This window comes from Nipponia nippon, unplaced genomic scaffold (assembly GCF_047370975.1).
Source record: "Nipponia nippon isolate SJK-2023a ecotype South Korea unplaced genomic scaffold, ASM4737097v1 scaffold_5, whole genome shotgun sequence".
Lineage (NCBI taxonomy): Eukaryota > Metazoa > Chordata > Aves > Pelecaniformes > Threskiornithidae > Nipponia > Nipponia nippon.
Window position 1 is genome coordinate 13,995,351 of NW_028262369.1, and position 16,647 is coordinate 14,011,997.

The 16,647-nt window shown below is 36.4% G+C and overlaps 1 protein-coding gene across 9 annotated transcripts in view; it reads left to right on the top strand.

The window, feature by feature from the left end:
• The window catches only part of SDK1 (sidekick cell adhesion molecule 1), a 424,191-nt gene that overhangs the window by 109,771 nt on the left and 297,773 nt on the right, over window positions 1-16,647 (top strand). For all 9 annotated transcript variants that reach the window (XM_087732480.1, XM_087732484.1, XM_087732481.1 and 6 more), the window contains one exon: window positions 16,471-16,630. In XM_087732480.1, the coding sequence (XP_087588606.1) occupies window positions 16,471-16,630 (160 nt within the window). The remainder of the gene's footprint in view (window positions 1-16,470; window positions 16,631-16,647) is intronic.

Consider the following 16,647-nt stretch of genomic DNA (forward strand, 5'->3'; position numbering starts at 1 on the left):
TGAAATCCCTCTCTCACAAGCATTGTATTGGTGCCAAAGTGAAGCTTCTTGCCCTAATATCGTTGTGCCCTCATTAAAAATAAGCAGCTCGAACCCATTCTATATTTTCCTTGAAATCCATTAAATGATACGGCAATTCCTGTTACAACAATGGTCTTCTGTAGTGGTTCTTAATATAGAGCCTCAATGCATAGGGTTCATTGCATTTTCAGCCACTGTATGTTTAATAAGGAGTTGGGCTTTTTTTTGACAATTAAATAATTTTGTGAATATTGTTTGTATCAGTTAGGTCAACTAACCATGCATTCATTCAATCTATGGGCAAATCATAGAATTACACAATTGAAGCCATAGTTTCTTTGATCTCTGTAATATATTTGTTCTCTCTGTATAAATTTTAGTCTGGAAAAGAAGACAGCTAAGAAATTAAAAGAAAAAAATACATGCATAAGGGCATGTATTTTCATGAAAGAATAGGCTTTCACTAAGTATGTGCAAAAACCTTGTCCAGGTATTATCAAAGAGAACAAAAATAGAATATGAAGAGCGTATAACAGCAAAGAATTGTTTTTAATATAGGTGGCTGGTATTCATTTCAAAGGCAGAAGAATAAGGTTCAGGTACATTTAGGAATTTTTAATGGAATTTTCTTTCAGTTGCTTAATGATGCAGATGATTTTTAAGTACCAAGGCGGGGGGGGGGGGGGGGGGGAGCTAAGACTATACATTTCATTTTCTCTTTTACAATGCTTTTCTTATGTCCTTTTCTGTAGTATTCTTGCCTTCTCAAGTATCTGTCTTAGAAATCAATTTCAGATGTCAGGATAAAAGTTAAAGATGTTGGCACTAGTTGTCACAGATCAGACTAGGATGTCTCATTAAACTGAGCAAAGAGAGTGCGAATCACCTTTAATTTTCAGATTGGATGGTCTTTAATGTTAAACTGAATGTGATTGATGCCTGGCACAGGAAGATGTGATAATATTTACTAAAAGTTCTATTAAATATTTGAGGGTATATTTCTGTGTCTGCCTGGTGTGAGTGATTTCGGTTTCCTCGGTTCTCCTTTCTTGGCTGATGGCCTCTAAAAGTGAACTTTCAGAACAAATGTAGAACAAGTCAGGCATGCCCCTGTTGTGTTGATAATATCAACTTGACAAATGTATTCTGAATTTTGCCTGCAGCCATTAAAATGGAAAGCGAAGTCGGAAGTGTTTTATGGGAGATTTTTTTTTATTGCTTGTACCAGCAAGTATTGTACTGATTTTGTCAAAGGAAAACATAATTTTTATAAAGCACTTGCCCTATTGACTCCCAACTAGAACAATATATTTTAATCCATCATCATGTTATTTTTACTGCCTCATTGTTTTATTTGCCATTATTGCACTTTTTCTGTTTACTTCTAAGCTGATATAAACTAAAGGCCAAAAGTCTAAAATAAATAAATATTATGTTAATGCTACTTTAGGCTGACTGTATATTAATATAACTTGTTTTGTATACATAGTGAGGAGAAATAACAGAGGTTATTGCTGAACTTTGCATACACAATTTTCATGATTTGGTCGCATACGCAGAGGAGAAGGTCAACTCTGGTCATGCTTTTTTGTCATGTATATAATTTTTATTAATTTTATTTATTTTTATAATAAATTGTATTTGAGGTACATTGTAAATAGGAAGCAGAAGGATAGAAATCATCAGCTTTTGTCAGATACAACGGATTGGCAAGAAGCATGTGTAGAGAAGCGTCTTATGTAATTTAATGTATGCTACTTTAATTTAGAAATTATCATTTTTGTTGTGAGGCTGCTGGGTTGGCCTTTGACCAATAAATGTTTCCTGTAACCATGGAACATGTTAATTTAATGTGTTTTCACATTAAAATGGTGTCAAAATAAGTACCTGTTGAGTATTGTTAAACAAAGAGAAAAACAACTCATTTACTTCTTAATGAGCCAGTAATAACGTACTAGCGTTTCAGTCTATTTACTTTTTAGTCAGACAGGGTTTCTGGTTGAGCATGTATTTCAGAAGATCTACTCTGTAAACAAGCATTTTAAAATCTATGCTAGGAAAAGACGTTTTCATAAACTACATCTGATTATGAAAAATGTATGAATAGGAGTATTTATTGATAACACCTTAAAATAACTGTAGGGAATTTGGAATATACCACAGAAAGTTAAATGATATTCGGGCCAAACCGTTCTCTTATTTTTTGCAATTCAGATGCTAATTCCTTTAAGAATAAGAACAGGTACATTGCATGCACTTTTTCCTTCTTCTTCTCTTATTCACACCATGAGGGGAAGCAAGAGAATGGAAGTGCCCAGGAGGTTGCCCTCTGACCTCGCTTACTGGGATCACTTTAGTTGCTGCTGTGCCAGAGTATGTGTGTTGTGGCTCCCAATTAGAACTTGCAAAATGCTGATTGTTTGCAGTAACGTATCAGAGTATCACTAAAGGATTACAACTGTCTTCTGGTTCAGTGACCTCCTCCAAAATAGTTAATCTATAAATATCTGTGGTTTTGTTTGTTAAGCAAATTGCTACAGGCTTTCCTTTCTTTTGTAAATCCCCTTTTGATATTTAAGAAACCATTTTCCAAGTATTTCTAAAGAACTCAGTTTCTGTAATTTGTTTGTACAAGTTTTTTCTGTTGTTAGAATTGGAATGTTTTTGTATGCGCTTCAAATAAATGATTTTATTATAAAGCTCTAGGTTGGAAAAACAGGAAATATACATTGGTATTTTTTAGTCCTGTGTCTAAATATGTGAGGAATTGCAGAATCAGAAGAGGGAGAGCAGTAAGTATTATTTGTGAATCTTAAACCTCAAATAGTCCAGGCTGTTTTCAGCTGGGTTGGCATTAAGTGTCTGGTGAAAGGTGAAGCTAACTTTGTTGATCTAGTCTCACCCATTGCTTTCCTAAAACAAGTTAGCGCTCATGTTAGACAAAGAACTGCTCTTTGTTTAAAAATAACTTGAAGTTGCCAGTCCTTTCAGAGAATGTAATTATTTCCTCTGGGGACAAAAGAGTAACATGCCTTATCTACTCAAGGAAAGCATTTAGGATGCCCTTTCCTGCTTTCTTTGTCCTGCAATAATCTGCTTTTTTTAGGAAGAACATTTTTGCTATCAACATTTTTCTCTGGTGGACCCTCGTGAAAATAACCTCAGTCTGTATTGTCCTGTGATGCACTCCTGGTAAATAGGTGTAATACGTCAACTATATTTGTCCCTTTCTCCCATGGAGTTTAATAAAGGACATTATTTTGATTAGTAGCTTTTAGATTTAACAAACAACACTGTTTTGGGTTATACATCCATCTGGTCCAGTCTCTAAATTGTCAGCTGATGATGTATGTGAATGTATACAGCAGAAACAGATGACTGGAGGGACTTGTGAAATCCTGCAGAGAATTAAGTCAGCAGATTGTTTCCCCCAGTGAGCAATTTTATAGAATTTGTAAACCCGCCCAGGGCTTACCTCTTACAGGATACAGGAGTTCTCGTGAATCGAGGTTCAGGCTTATTCCGTATTCCTTTTGAATATACATCTTCATTATTGTCAGGTTGTCTAGATTCAAAGCAGTGTAGAGGTTTGCTCTTCATTTGTTTAATGCTGCTAAGCAGGATTTAGCAAGACTATCTGTATTTATTTGATTAGGCTCCAGCAGAAATGATCAGGTGCTCCTGAGTTGGATTGCATGAGAGTAGGATTATGACATAGTGTAAGTGTAACATCTAGGAACGTGGTTGTTGTTTTCTTCTTTGACAACTTGTATATTATGCACCAGTGAGATGGGACTAAGCTTTATGTTGTATTTCTGCAAGTAAGTGTTCTGTGTTATATCTCTCAGCCAGTCACTCATGGACTCTTCCTGTCTTCTGACTCACAGTTTAAATTCTCATCTCTTTGAGGTGACTGAGGGCTTGCCCTGCTTTTGGGCTTACCTAAAACAGTTGATCCACTTTCTCTTTTATACCCATATTCCCATTAACAATTTAGAAGAACAATTTTTGTGAAGGGAAATCTTTTGTCTAGTTTTTTGAGACAAAATACTCAAACTCTGAAGACAATATCCTGACTTCTCTTGCATTAATTGGCAGTCTCATTAAAGGTATTACACTGTCCGCTAAGACATGCCTTAGCTAGTAGACTACTTTTTTTTGCTTTAAAAATTTTGGTTAAATAGAATTTAATCTTTTTCCAACCAGGTTTGAGGGAAGTTTATAAATGGTGTTTTTTCTTTGCATTAGACTTACCACTCTTTTTCAGTTGTTCCTTTTTGTGCTTTTTGTTTTGTTATTCCTTTATTTCATAAACATGCTAACATGACTAGTAGATGGTAGTCATTACTTGTTGCTTCTCATGACTATCGTCCAGAGTAATAGCACTAACGAAGTAGCGCCTACTTGTGCTTAATTTAATGTTGTGGTGATATACGCAGAGGTGTCTTTTTATTTACTAGTCAGATAAATTGCACTAAAATGTAATGATAACATGAATTACTTCCAAAGGATAACATTTCTTCAAGTTTACATTCCTTAACCTTTTGTAACTTTAAAAAGCTCCTCCTGATCATAATTTTTTATGTAAAAGGACTTTTTTGTCTGTTCTGTGATTTGGACATAATATATTGGGTAATTATTACTTCCGTCCCGAGAAATCTGGCCATACTAGAAGGAAAACAATTTTCCCTTCTATTTCAGTACATAATTATACATTCTGTATACACGCTTCTGATAATGGGTTTTAACCAATATTTTATTGATTTGCTGTTGTTACATACAGAGTAATAGTTTTCAGTTCTTTGGAATTTCCTAATTTTAACATACTTAATGTCTTCTTTACAAATGGCACAATTAAATAATGAATATTAATAACACGGTGACCTGTTAATCCCTTCAAGATGTTTGGGTGCATTAGTACTAGCTCTTAGAATAATTTTTAACTGAGTGGTTTCTTTTATAGTGCAGTAGTGCAGTGAATGCAATCTGTGAAGTTGATTTACGATCAAAATTTTACTTGTACATCCTTTAAAATGTTAAGCACGTTAACTGTAGCATGTTTGCAAATAGTAAAGTAATTATTAACTATGCTTTAGGTTTTTTTATCACCTAGTAGCATGTTTAGATAGAGGTACTATGTGCTGAACACAAGAATATGGTACTTCAGTAAAAATATACTTAAAGTTTGGGAGGTGCAATTCGTTGCTCCTACATCCTATAGGATACACAGAGTTAATATAATTGTTCTGTACACAGAGCAATCTGCTTATGATAGCTTCAGGCCTTGGCATTAAAAGCAAGAAAAACCCCCACAAACACCAAAACACCAAACAACAGCCCCCCCCCCCCCCAAAAACCCCAACCCCCCCAAAAACACAATAAGAAGAAAACCTTGCAAACCTTAATAAAGTTATGACATTGTTTTCAAAACACTATTTGAGTTCCCTCTCTGCCTAACTGGGGTTTAACCCTGTCTGACTTACAAATAAATCTTTTATTTTTCCTTTACATATCCTTTTGATGTATGTCATCCATCAAAGTTAGCAAGAACAGTAAATGCATTGATCTATTGCTACACTTGGCAAGTTAAATAACACTTTATGTAAGAAGTATTGATTTATAAAATCCAGTACATGTAATTAACATTAGAACTGTCAAAAGCTGAAAACAGTATTAACTTGCTGCTTATTTATAACCCAAAGAAAATTAAATAAAATATCCAGATTAATAAACTAACTCCTTTTTTTGCCTTCAGATATGTCAAGCTGAGTTATGTTTTCAAGAACAGTGATGTGTTTCTTCTAACTTCTGAAAAGAAGAAATTATGTGTTTCGTCAGTGTTGTTGAAAATAATTCTGTAGTCTCTAGATACGTGTATTATCCCTGAGGTGGTGAAAGAATTCCGCTTGGACAGTTCTGAAAGGGTTTAGTGTAAAAGACGCAGAAATAAGTGGCGATATTAGGGAAAATTAAGGTAGCCAATTTATGTCAGGTTTTCAAAGAGCCTTTGATCTGGCCCTTAATTAGAGTCTGCTCTTCCGCATGAAAGTACGCAAAGGTGTATCTCCCTGTTTGCATGTACAGTGTATTATCCCTTTGTCAACACAAATTATGCAATGAGATACTCTGAGAGCTCTGCGAAGATCACTTTGCGCTTCTGCTACTGATGCAAGCCCTAACCAGGTGCCTGTTCCAGAGTTTGCTTAAGATGATGGGAATAATTCACTTGAGTTCTGTGAACTTTGGACTGTGCTTTGATTGCATTTTTGTCCTAATTCAGCATCAGATAAGGATGTGAACAATCCTGTCTCTGTTCAGCGTGGCGTATGATTGTGTGCTTACCACCCTAGAATTCAATAGCACCATTGAGATCCTTTGAATTGACTTTGTTGAAGCAGGCCTTATCCAATTTATAAACCTGTTTACATTTTTCAAGTTTAAAGGGCAAAAAAAGAAAATTACAAGTTACACGTAAACAAAATAACAATAGCAGTAAGGAGTGGGCGTTGTTTTTTAACAAAGGTTTCTGCATGAATCATTTCCCCTTCAGTCCCCTTCATCAAAAGAGATGTGTGTTTATGTCTTTTATGGATATTCATAGCTGCTTTGCTATTTAGAAATAATTCTCTCCTTGAAATAATAAATAGGTGGCCTTACATGGCTTTCAAGTCTGGCAGTGCCTTTGCTGTGCCATTGTTTCCTCCTGCTGCGCTTGTGTTTCTGTTCTGGTACTTCCAGACACTCGTCAGCTGCTTACCTTTTTTATTTAATTTATCTTCTACAGAATAACCAACTGAGAATGCCTCTTATACCAAGGACAAACGTGTGGAAAGCACATTTATGTTTTGATCTTTTCTGTTCTGTTAAATGTTCTGTAGGGTTTCATCCTGCCTTCATCCTGGTGTTAGTTGGAATGTTTAGTGGATATATATGTCTCGATGGATAGATACCAGTGTGATCAGACTGGCCCTATAGTGGTTGGAGGTTGTAGATTATGTAGTAGCAACAGTAGCTTCCTTTGCCGTTAAGGTAATGAAGGAAATTCTGCTATATTTGGATTCTCTTTCTGTAAGGCAGTTTTGCCTTCCACCTGCTGCGTGCTGAGATCTAAACAGCAACAACTTATTTCCCTGAGAGCTCCACAGGTCTCTGTAAATATCACTAGATATGAAGAGAATATAAAAAGCATGGAGGTTATGCTTTGATACCAAATTCAGCCTGGAGAGGTTGTAGGTTTCTTTGGAGGTTTTGGTTTGGTTTTGATAGTTAATGGGTTCTCTTTTATTTGCCTGCTTTGTATGCTATTGTGCCTTTTTCTCTCAGTGTATTTGTAACTTTCTTTCTTTAAGATATCCTCATGAATATTTCCAAAAATAATTCTGCAGCCTTTTTCCAGCATGAACTACACTAAACATAAGAACATTATCTGTAGCTTCTTGATTTTTAATCTTAAAGCAGATATTCCATGAATTCCTGAAACTATGAATTGTGATTGCCTTCGGATAAAAAACAAACCATTTTTTTTTTCCCTGACTCAACTGAAGTATTAGAGGAGGTCAGAAAGTGAAACTAAAACATGAGGTGTGGAAATTAAATAGGAAAAGGAAACCTTAGTGGGACTTTAGGTTAACACATCAGGAGCTGCTTGAGGCTCAGTTAAAATGATATCAGCTCATTTTTTTTTCCTCCTTGGATGGTCTGCTAAAGAAATCAATTTTAAGAAACTGATGCAATTGCATATGGGAAAATCTTTCCCAGTGTATTTGGGGATAACCAAGAGAGTTTTATGCTGAATTTTAAACGTAGTGAAGTTACCGACCACTGTCGTCTTTTCTGTCAGAATCCAGGTCCTGTAAAAACTCTTTTGTGCTTCTGTGGGCCCTCCTCTTTTCAGTTCTGTTTTGAGTGTTTCTAATAAAACTCAAGAAATCTTTTGTCAAAAGGGAATTCTTCAAGAAGTGATCCTGTAGTCATTAAAAAGGTAGTCTTTTAAATAGCTGACAAAGTGTTAGGGAGTAAATTTTATGAATGCAAAGAATAGGTTATATTTAAGGACTTCTAAGCAACCAGTGATAGTAAGATTTTCTTTTTTATCATTAAAAAAACCCGCTCTAGCTTTTTTCCGTTGTCTTGTCTCAGCATAACATGCAAATATATTTTTGTAGTTCATCTAAAGCTGTTTGTAGGGAAAAATGGAAGAAGGGTAAGAGATATAATAGGAAATGTTTGTGCCTTAAAACAAGGTAGAAAGGTTGGAAATATTAAAACAGGTTTTCCTGTAGCAAGTCATTTCGTGGTGTGTATCTTAGAATTGTAGAAGTTTCTAAGGGAATGAGTTGTGATGTTTGTTCTTTTAAACAATACTATGTATTAGTCAAGATTTGGGAAAAACATTTGATCTGTTTGCATCAAGAAATGAGGAGCTTAGAAGCAAAATGGAATCTGCAGTGCCATTTAGGTAATTCTGAAACAGAGAACTGATGCTGCAATTAAAAAAAAAAATTTTTTTAATTAAATCTACTTAACTATCAGTGTGAAACACTCATTCTTGCTACTTGGGGACTCCTATTGAATTTGAAAGCTAATCATAACTATACATTACAGAATGCTTAGTTTTCCTCTTGGGATAGCATGCAACAGGTATGCAATCTTAAGTTCAATATTTCTTCCATCCAAATCAAATATATGATTGGCAATTATCCAATAACTAACTTGCCAATTCTTTATTTGACCTGTTCAAGGCAAAAAAAGTTACCCATTGAAATCTTGTCTCCCAGTGACTGTGCATTTAAAAGAAATAAATGTCACTTATTCTAGAAATATGTAGGTTTCCTCACAGAACCTGCTGAGTCCTAAAACAATTTCATTCCATCCCCAATTAAACTTTTAAAAGCACTATCCATCAACATCAGCTGATGCTGTATTTGCATTTAGAGATTACAGTAGAAGTATCCAACAAGCAGGTTATCTTTCTTACCTATAGGAGGACAAAAATGCATAGTGTGGGCTCATTTATTTGACTTATGAAATTGAGGAAGAAAGACTGATTTAAATACAGTTACTTCAGTATTATTCCAATATAAAATCAGATATTGTCTTTGATAAAAGTTCAGGAAATCCACTTTAAGGGAATGCTTTATACCATTGTGTGAAAATTCTTAACTATGGCAGTATATTTGAAAAATAACCTGATATTTTAATGAAATATTCACTATGATGCATCAGTCCCTTCAAATACAGGCTTAGAATGAGGTAGTAAAATGCAATTTAAATTTAATTGTTGTACTTGGTGATTTATGTTACACTTCCAGCCAAGAAAATTTGAATCTCAAATATCCAATATTTTGGGTAGAATAGCCCTCCTGCAAATCGATACAGTTAAAGTGACTGAATGCTCTAATGTATGTTTGACATTGTTGACAGTTTATGAATAGATCATATACTAACTTTCACAGCATCTCACCAATGCATTTTAGAAGGTTTGAATTCAAAAGAAGATCGAGTCAAATATATCTGAGTTCAATCTGACTTCCTAGTACATTTCCTAAGATTTACTGTGTAATAATTCCAAATTCTTATGCCATATAAGATATTCAAGTTCATTTCCACAAGAGAATACAACTTGCATCCAGAGCTAGCACGTATATGCATGCATATCAGGAACTAAGATAATAAGATTAAAAGGTCCTTTTGAAAAGGAAAAAAAGAAAAATCTTTTCCATATCCAAGCTGGGAATAAGAAGAAAATGGTCCTGATTCCCCAGAAGGTTGCAGTTATCAGCTGTCAATCAGTACAGAGCAGCTCATAGTCAACTGCATGTGCTCTGAAGCATCTACTTGTGAATGTCACAGCTGAACTTCAATCTGTTCTTGATGGGATTCTGCTGTCCGTAGTTGTACCTGCTTTCTTTGGATTACTGAAAAGATTCTGCCTGTCTTTAGACTGGGTTTCCTGACTCTAGCTTCCTTTTTAATTTAACTGTACTTTTGTATTATGCATTGAATCCCCTAGACGGATCTTTTAAAATACTCTTTTTATGGTAGTTATCATTACCAGAAGACGTCTTCACATCCCTTTTCCTTGCAAACAATGAGAGCAAAAGCATTTCTATATTGTTGCTCTTCTCCTGGGATAATCATTCAGCCTCTGTATGTAATTTATTTATCTAGTCTCATTTTCCCAGAAAATTCCTCAGATATATTCTGTTCCTTATTTTTCTGTGTCACTTGATTGTAGCTTTGGACATACATGAAGAAAGGGTGATGTACATCATGCTTTGACTAGGGACTAATAAGCTAAAATCAATATAGGTGTGTTTTTTAATAAACCAATTGTATTTTTGTTTGCGTTTATTGAAAAATGTATTTCAGTCAAAAATTTATTTTCAATATCATATCTGTTGGATGAACTGAGCGATGGAAAGACAGCTGCTCAAATGATATTTGTTAGTGATTGAGCTGTATTTGCTCTGACTTGCTGATTTATGAACAGGTTAAACTACTTTTAATATTCAATATTGGCTCACCTAAAATTACTTAAAAGTAGAGATACATAACAAAGACAAATAGCAAGCGCAGTGGGGATCTCTCAACCTCTTCTCTGCACTCACTACGCTATTCTTCCTCTGAGTGTGTTCAGGTGCACAGTAACTGATTTTCTCAAGATGTGAGCACGTGATTTTGCCTGTGACTGCTGGTTTCCGACATTTCTGGAGAACAAAATGCTGTGATTTTAAACAGGGTAGTTGCAGTGTTTTTCACTGATGAAGGTGATGTGGTACTTCTCTGGAGTATAGTAACTTTCCTTTTCTCAAGGATAGAAGTGTTCAAGATTGAATTGCATCTTTAATTAAAATATATGAATTCCTGAGGGATAGGACTGCAAGACTGCTTTCAAGATCTTGCAGCACCCTGTAGTAACTGAAAGATCTATTTAATCTGACTTTGGTTTATGTATTTTACAAATGTCAGCTGTTAGATGGCGAAGAATGATTAGCTAAACTTTGTTAATGTGTTTATTGGAGGGTATGTTTGAGGTCCCTGAGATAGTACTCTCCTCAGGTTCTGAAGTCATGTTCATTCATGCTGTCCTTATGAGATTAGATTCCCTTGGTTAACTGATGAGTAGCAACTCCTGGAATTTTTGTTTTCATTCCGTTCAGTAGAAAGCTGAAGTCAGACTGCCTTCTCCTCTTACAGACTGTATTTGTAAGTTTGTGCCTGAACATGATTTTCACGGAGAATAGAGTATGAGCGAGCTCTTAGTTTTTCTGTGATGCATCTCATCTGCTAGGGCTGGGGAGAAGCCCAAAGTAGATAAAAATTGCATACAGCACCATTTTTATATTTAAATGCCAGCATTAATTCAAACAAAAGTGTATGGGCATTGTTGAATTAGGTCCTGAAACTATGTTTTGAGGTAAAATCCATCTAAGCTTTGCACGTACCAAAGAAAGAAAATAGATGGCCTAACTTGGCAGTATAATGGAACTTCTGCAATTTAATGATGCACAAAAGCAAGGCAGACATATTTTGGAGCAACTTTCCAGATAATTTTGGCATATTCAATCCTATTTTTTCTTGAGATTTACATAAAAATAAATCTGCACCATCCTTTTAAGGATGCTAGTGAGGATGTTAGCCAGTTTGGTAAGCAGACTTAATGAAAGTTTGTAGAAGCTGTATATATGTGCCAACAGATTGGTGCCTTATCCTTTCACTCCTCCTTGCAACTCAGATAATTTTTTAATTATTATTATTTTTATTTTTAAATCAGCGTAGTTGAAGAGCTAGAGAGGCTGAAGTATTAACACATTTAGCATTTAGAAGAAAGCAACAGTGTATAGCATTAATGCTTGGGGTTTGTTTTTTGTTTTTTGGGTTTTTTTTCGTAGGCAGAAAACTATTTTAACTAAGAATATTAATTCCAGTATTTTATTATTCCTGTTTCTAGGACTCAGATAGGCTTTTTATTAGCTTTTTGGTCTGTCCTTCAAGAGAGTAAAAACTGAGATGCTCTCATAGCTTCTAAACCCTCGATTGGCCAAGGTTAGCCTTATGGTGAGCCCTTCCTGTATTTAATTAATAAAGTGCAGGTATCTCATACCTATTAAATGACCCTCTTGTATCTTCCATCCCTTGGCCAGTTATTCCTTTCCTACAATTTTCTTTCTGAGATGGCTTTCATTTTTCCTGTCAATTTTCCTGTTTTGCTGGGATGCTCTGTAAAAACCAAACTTGTCCTTGTAGGTCCGGTTTAAAATTCTGCTTTCAATTACAACTTAAAGATGTAATGCTTAGGGTGCAGCACCATTTTGATCATGTGTCTGAGGTGTGAGCAGCACTGTACTGCAGAAATGCCAAAGTCATCAAAGCTTTACTGCTACCTCTCTTCATGGAATCTTTGCTCAGTATTTTATTTTCATCTCTGCTTTCAGTGAACACTTAGTGAGCTCTGATTACATAATTGAATTTGATAAACTGATGGTATGTGATTGATGAGAAAGTCAGGAATGAAAGATTAGAAGATAAAATTACTTCAAGGGTTTAAGTAAATCTTCCAGAGAGCTGGGGTAACTTATAAAGCATACTATATTCTTTATAAAAATATTCCCGTAGGTCTATTAAATTTTAGATTCTACCAGAATTGGATTGAATTTTGAGAATCATTTTCATGTAATACTGGCTTGATTGTGATATTTTAAATGGGAGATAGCTGAGTGGGTTGCATCATGACTGGATTTGGAATATTTGAGTAGGAAATGTAGGGCTGAATGACAGACTTGTGGGCAGCAGTCTTTGTCTTTCAAATAAGTCGTTTGTTCTTGGAAAGACATAAGTTAGAAGGAGTAAGTGGATAATTCAGAGTGAAATAATGAAGGAGGTTATGCTGCTTGAGTCTTTAAATTACTGAAAAACAGGATCAACAAATTACTATGGTAGAGGTTTATAGTGCAGATACCAGTTTCATTGTAATCTCCCTGAATGACTCAACTTTCTTCAGGAAGGAATAGTTTAACAAACTCATTTCATGAGCCTCTATATACTAGCAGGTAAATGTCATTGTTTTCAGGGGACTTGGCACTAATAATTTCAATTTAATTGGACACTCTTACAACCCCTTCCCCTAAACACCAGCATCACTCCCTGCCACTGCCTTTTCATCTCCAGAGGAATCCTGGCACCTTTAATCTTGCAAGTGTAAAATGTCTGTCTCATAACTCCTTTGGGAGACTCCCCAAAATATATAGAATCGTTTAGGTTTGAAAAGACCTTTAACATCATCAAGTCCAACCGTTAACCTAGCACTGCCAAGTCCACCACTAAACCATGTCCCGAAGCACCACATCCACATGTCTTTTAAATACCTCCATGGATGGGGACTCAGCCACTTCCCTGGGCAGCCTCTTCCAGTGCCTGACTACTCTTTCGGTGAAGAAATTTTTGTTAATATCCAACCTAAACTTCCCCTGCTGCAGCTTGAGGCCGTTTCCTCTTGTCTCATTGCTTGTTACTTGGGAGAAGAGGCCGACCCCCACCTCGCTACAGCCTCCTTTCAGGTAGTTGTAGAGAGCAATAAGGTCTCCCCTCAGCCTCCTCTTCTCCAGACTAAACAACCCCAGCTCCCTCAGCCGCCCCTCATAAGACTTGTGCTCCAGACCCTTCACCAACTTCGTTGCCCTTCTCTGGACACGCTCCAGCACCTCGATGTCCTTCTTGTAGTGAGGGGCCCAAAACTGAACACAGTACTCGAGGTGCGGCCTCACCAGTGCCGAGTACAGGGGCACTGTCACCTCCCTGGTCCTGCTGGCCACACTATTCCTGATACAAGCCAGGATGCCATTGGCCTTCTTGGCCACCTGGGCACACTGCTGGCTCATAGTCAGCCAGCTATTGACCAATGCCCCCAGCTCCTTTTCCACCAGGCAGCTCTCCAGCCACTCCTCCCCAAACCTGTAGCGTTGCATGGGGTTATTGTGACCCAAGTGCAGGACCTGGCACTGAGCTTTGTTGAATCTCATACCGTTGGCCCCGGCCCATCGATCCAGCCTGTCCAGGTCCCTCTGTAGGTCCTTCCTACCCTCCAGCAGATCGACACTTCCACCCAGCTTGGTGTGATCTGCAAACTTACTGAGGGTGCACTCGATCGCCTTGTCCAGATCGTTGATAAAGATATTAAATAGAACTGGCCCCAATACTGAGCCCTGGGGAACACCACTTGTGACTGGAATATGTGAAGCCTCTGAAGGGATTTAACATTTCCTCACTTGTTTAGAAATATATATGTTAAAAATTGCTTTTTGCTCTGGATAAAGTAACTATTTCACACTAACATCGTCTAACTCTGACTTACACTCTTCTTTATAAAGTTTTAAAATATTGGTTGATTTTGCTAGTTAGGAGAAAATGCAACTTGAGATAAGGATTCTTCACAATATTTGCAGGCATTAAAACAAAAAAAGAAGCTTGGCAGAATATAATCTCAGTCATATAATAGAGTGGAGAAGTGCAAAAAACATCTTTGGCTTGCCTATCTGCTAATTTGGAACTGTTCCTGTTTTCTCATATGTTGAATTGTCATAGCTTCCCGTATATCCCATTTAAAGAAAATACTACTGCTCTGCACTAGGCATTAATCAATCTGTTTGAAAAACAAATTGTTTGAAATGCTACAAATCAGAAAAGGATCTTACCTCAAAATACATTTTTTAATTCAGTTTGTTAGGTCAGATTTTGTGTAACAGTTTATAAGAAATGCCTTAAGAGGATGTGCTTTTCTTCTGCAGAAATAACTATATCTTTCTGAAGTTAAATTCTAAAAACTAGGGAGACAATTTGTCAATACAGATCATCAAATGTGTATGCAGCTGATGTTCAACTTTATAGCCAATTGTAGCAAATAGTTTGGCAACAGTCAACCTGTGACTCCTTGACCACAGTCAGCTGAAGTGCAGCTGTTTCCCTGGGACTGTACGATTAGGCTGATAATGAGTGTGTGTTGCCATGTGGTCTGCTAAGTAATAAAAATTCCCTGATAAGAGGCAAAGCAAAAGATAAGGGCTTAGAGAGGCTGACGTCACCAGGCCGAGCTGCACACCCACTGCTGTCCCAATCTTCGGTGGAACACTAGGGCACCTTGAAAGCCACTGTGACCCCGTGCCTGGGGCTCCTTCTTCCCTAATGTGATTGCTGTCTTGTGCTATCAACTGTTAAAGATTATAGTATGTGACCTGTGGATTCAAAAATTTCAGACAGCCTTGAATAGTACATGAGGTCACTTCCCCATAAACCGTAAAAGATAGCTCAAAATCTTTAAATAGCGAGTATAAAAATACCTGAGCTTAATCTAAAATAAGTTTTAAAAGAAAGACTAGCAATTTAACTGAATGGTTAGTTGCACTGGGACAGCATTTGTGTATCTTTTTTTTAAATTTTATTTTATATATAAAATACACATACACACACACACTGCACTCCTAAAAAGCAGAGTGCAGTAACGTCTACCTATTAAGTATTATTCCATATTTTGCAGTAAATCTCCGACTTTGAATGTAACTTGTGTATTTTATATATATACATAAACATGTTAATTTTGGTTATAGAAGGTATTTGTAAAGTTCTAAGATTCAGTCTGTAGTTCCTACATAGAAGTAGAAATTTGACGTGTAAAGTGTGAAAACCTTCATCGTCCAGATGTGACAAGGGGTGGGTCTACAGCAGGTGTAGACTTGTAATAAATCTGCGTTTGAGTGGAGCTTTGGCAATTTACCAGTCGAGAATTTTGCTGCTTGGAGTATTTTGAGCATTTGTGATCCACAGGAGAACAAGAGTTTGAGACTACATGTGACCCTTGAACGTTATTGAAGTACCCTAATTCAAAATCTGTTAGTGGTTTCAGGTAATATAATTTAACACGTTTTGGTTGACAGTAGCGTTGAAAAACACATTAATCTTGCGATTTTGTGAGGTGTTTTTTTCTAAACTCTTCTTGCTATCGAAATTCTTCATTTACCCTGAGACTTCTCCTGCTGTGGTAATCATTTATATTCAAGATTACTGTTCTGGTTTCTATTCAAGAAATAAAAAAAAGCTTTGAGTGGATTTAATCCTCAAAGAGGGGGAAAAAAAAAGCCAATAGGGCTGTTCACTGCCTGCCACGGTAGACAATGCTGAAATTCTCATATGTATAAACAGTAAACAGGGACAAAAGCTTGTCTGAGTGGGCACTTCTCTTCTGAATAAGTACCAAGGACGAAGTTTATCAAGATCTTGTGAATTCTGCCTCTAAAGATAAAGCTTAGTTATGAATGTAACTGTAAGCTTTAACTACTGAATCGTGGTGTCTCTTGTTTTACGATAACCATTTTGAGAATAAATGAGATAAATATCAGTGGCTTATACTATACTCACTTAAATAGCTTACAAAACCATTTTCTCTCTGTATTTCAGATGACGTTGCACCATACTTCAAGACTGAACCAGGCTTGCCCCAGATACACTTGGAAGGAAATCGACTCGTACTTACGTGCCTTGCTGAAGGCAGCTGGCCCTTGGAATTTAAGTGGTTACGCAATGACAGTGAAATAACCGCCTACTCCAGTGAATATAAGTAAATAAAAGCTATAT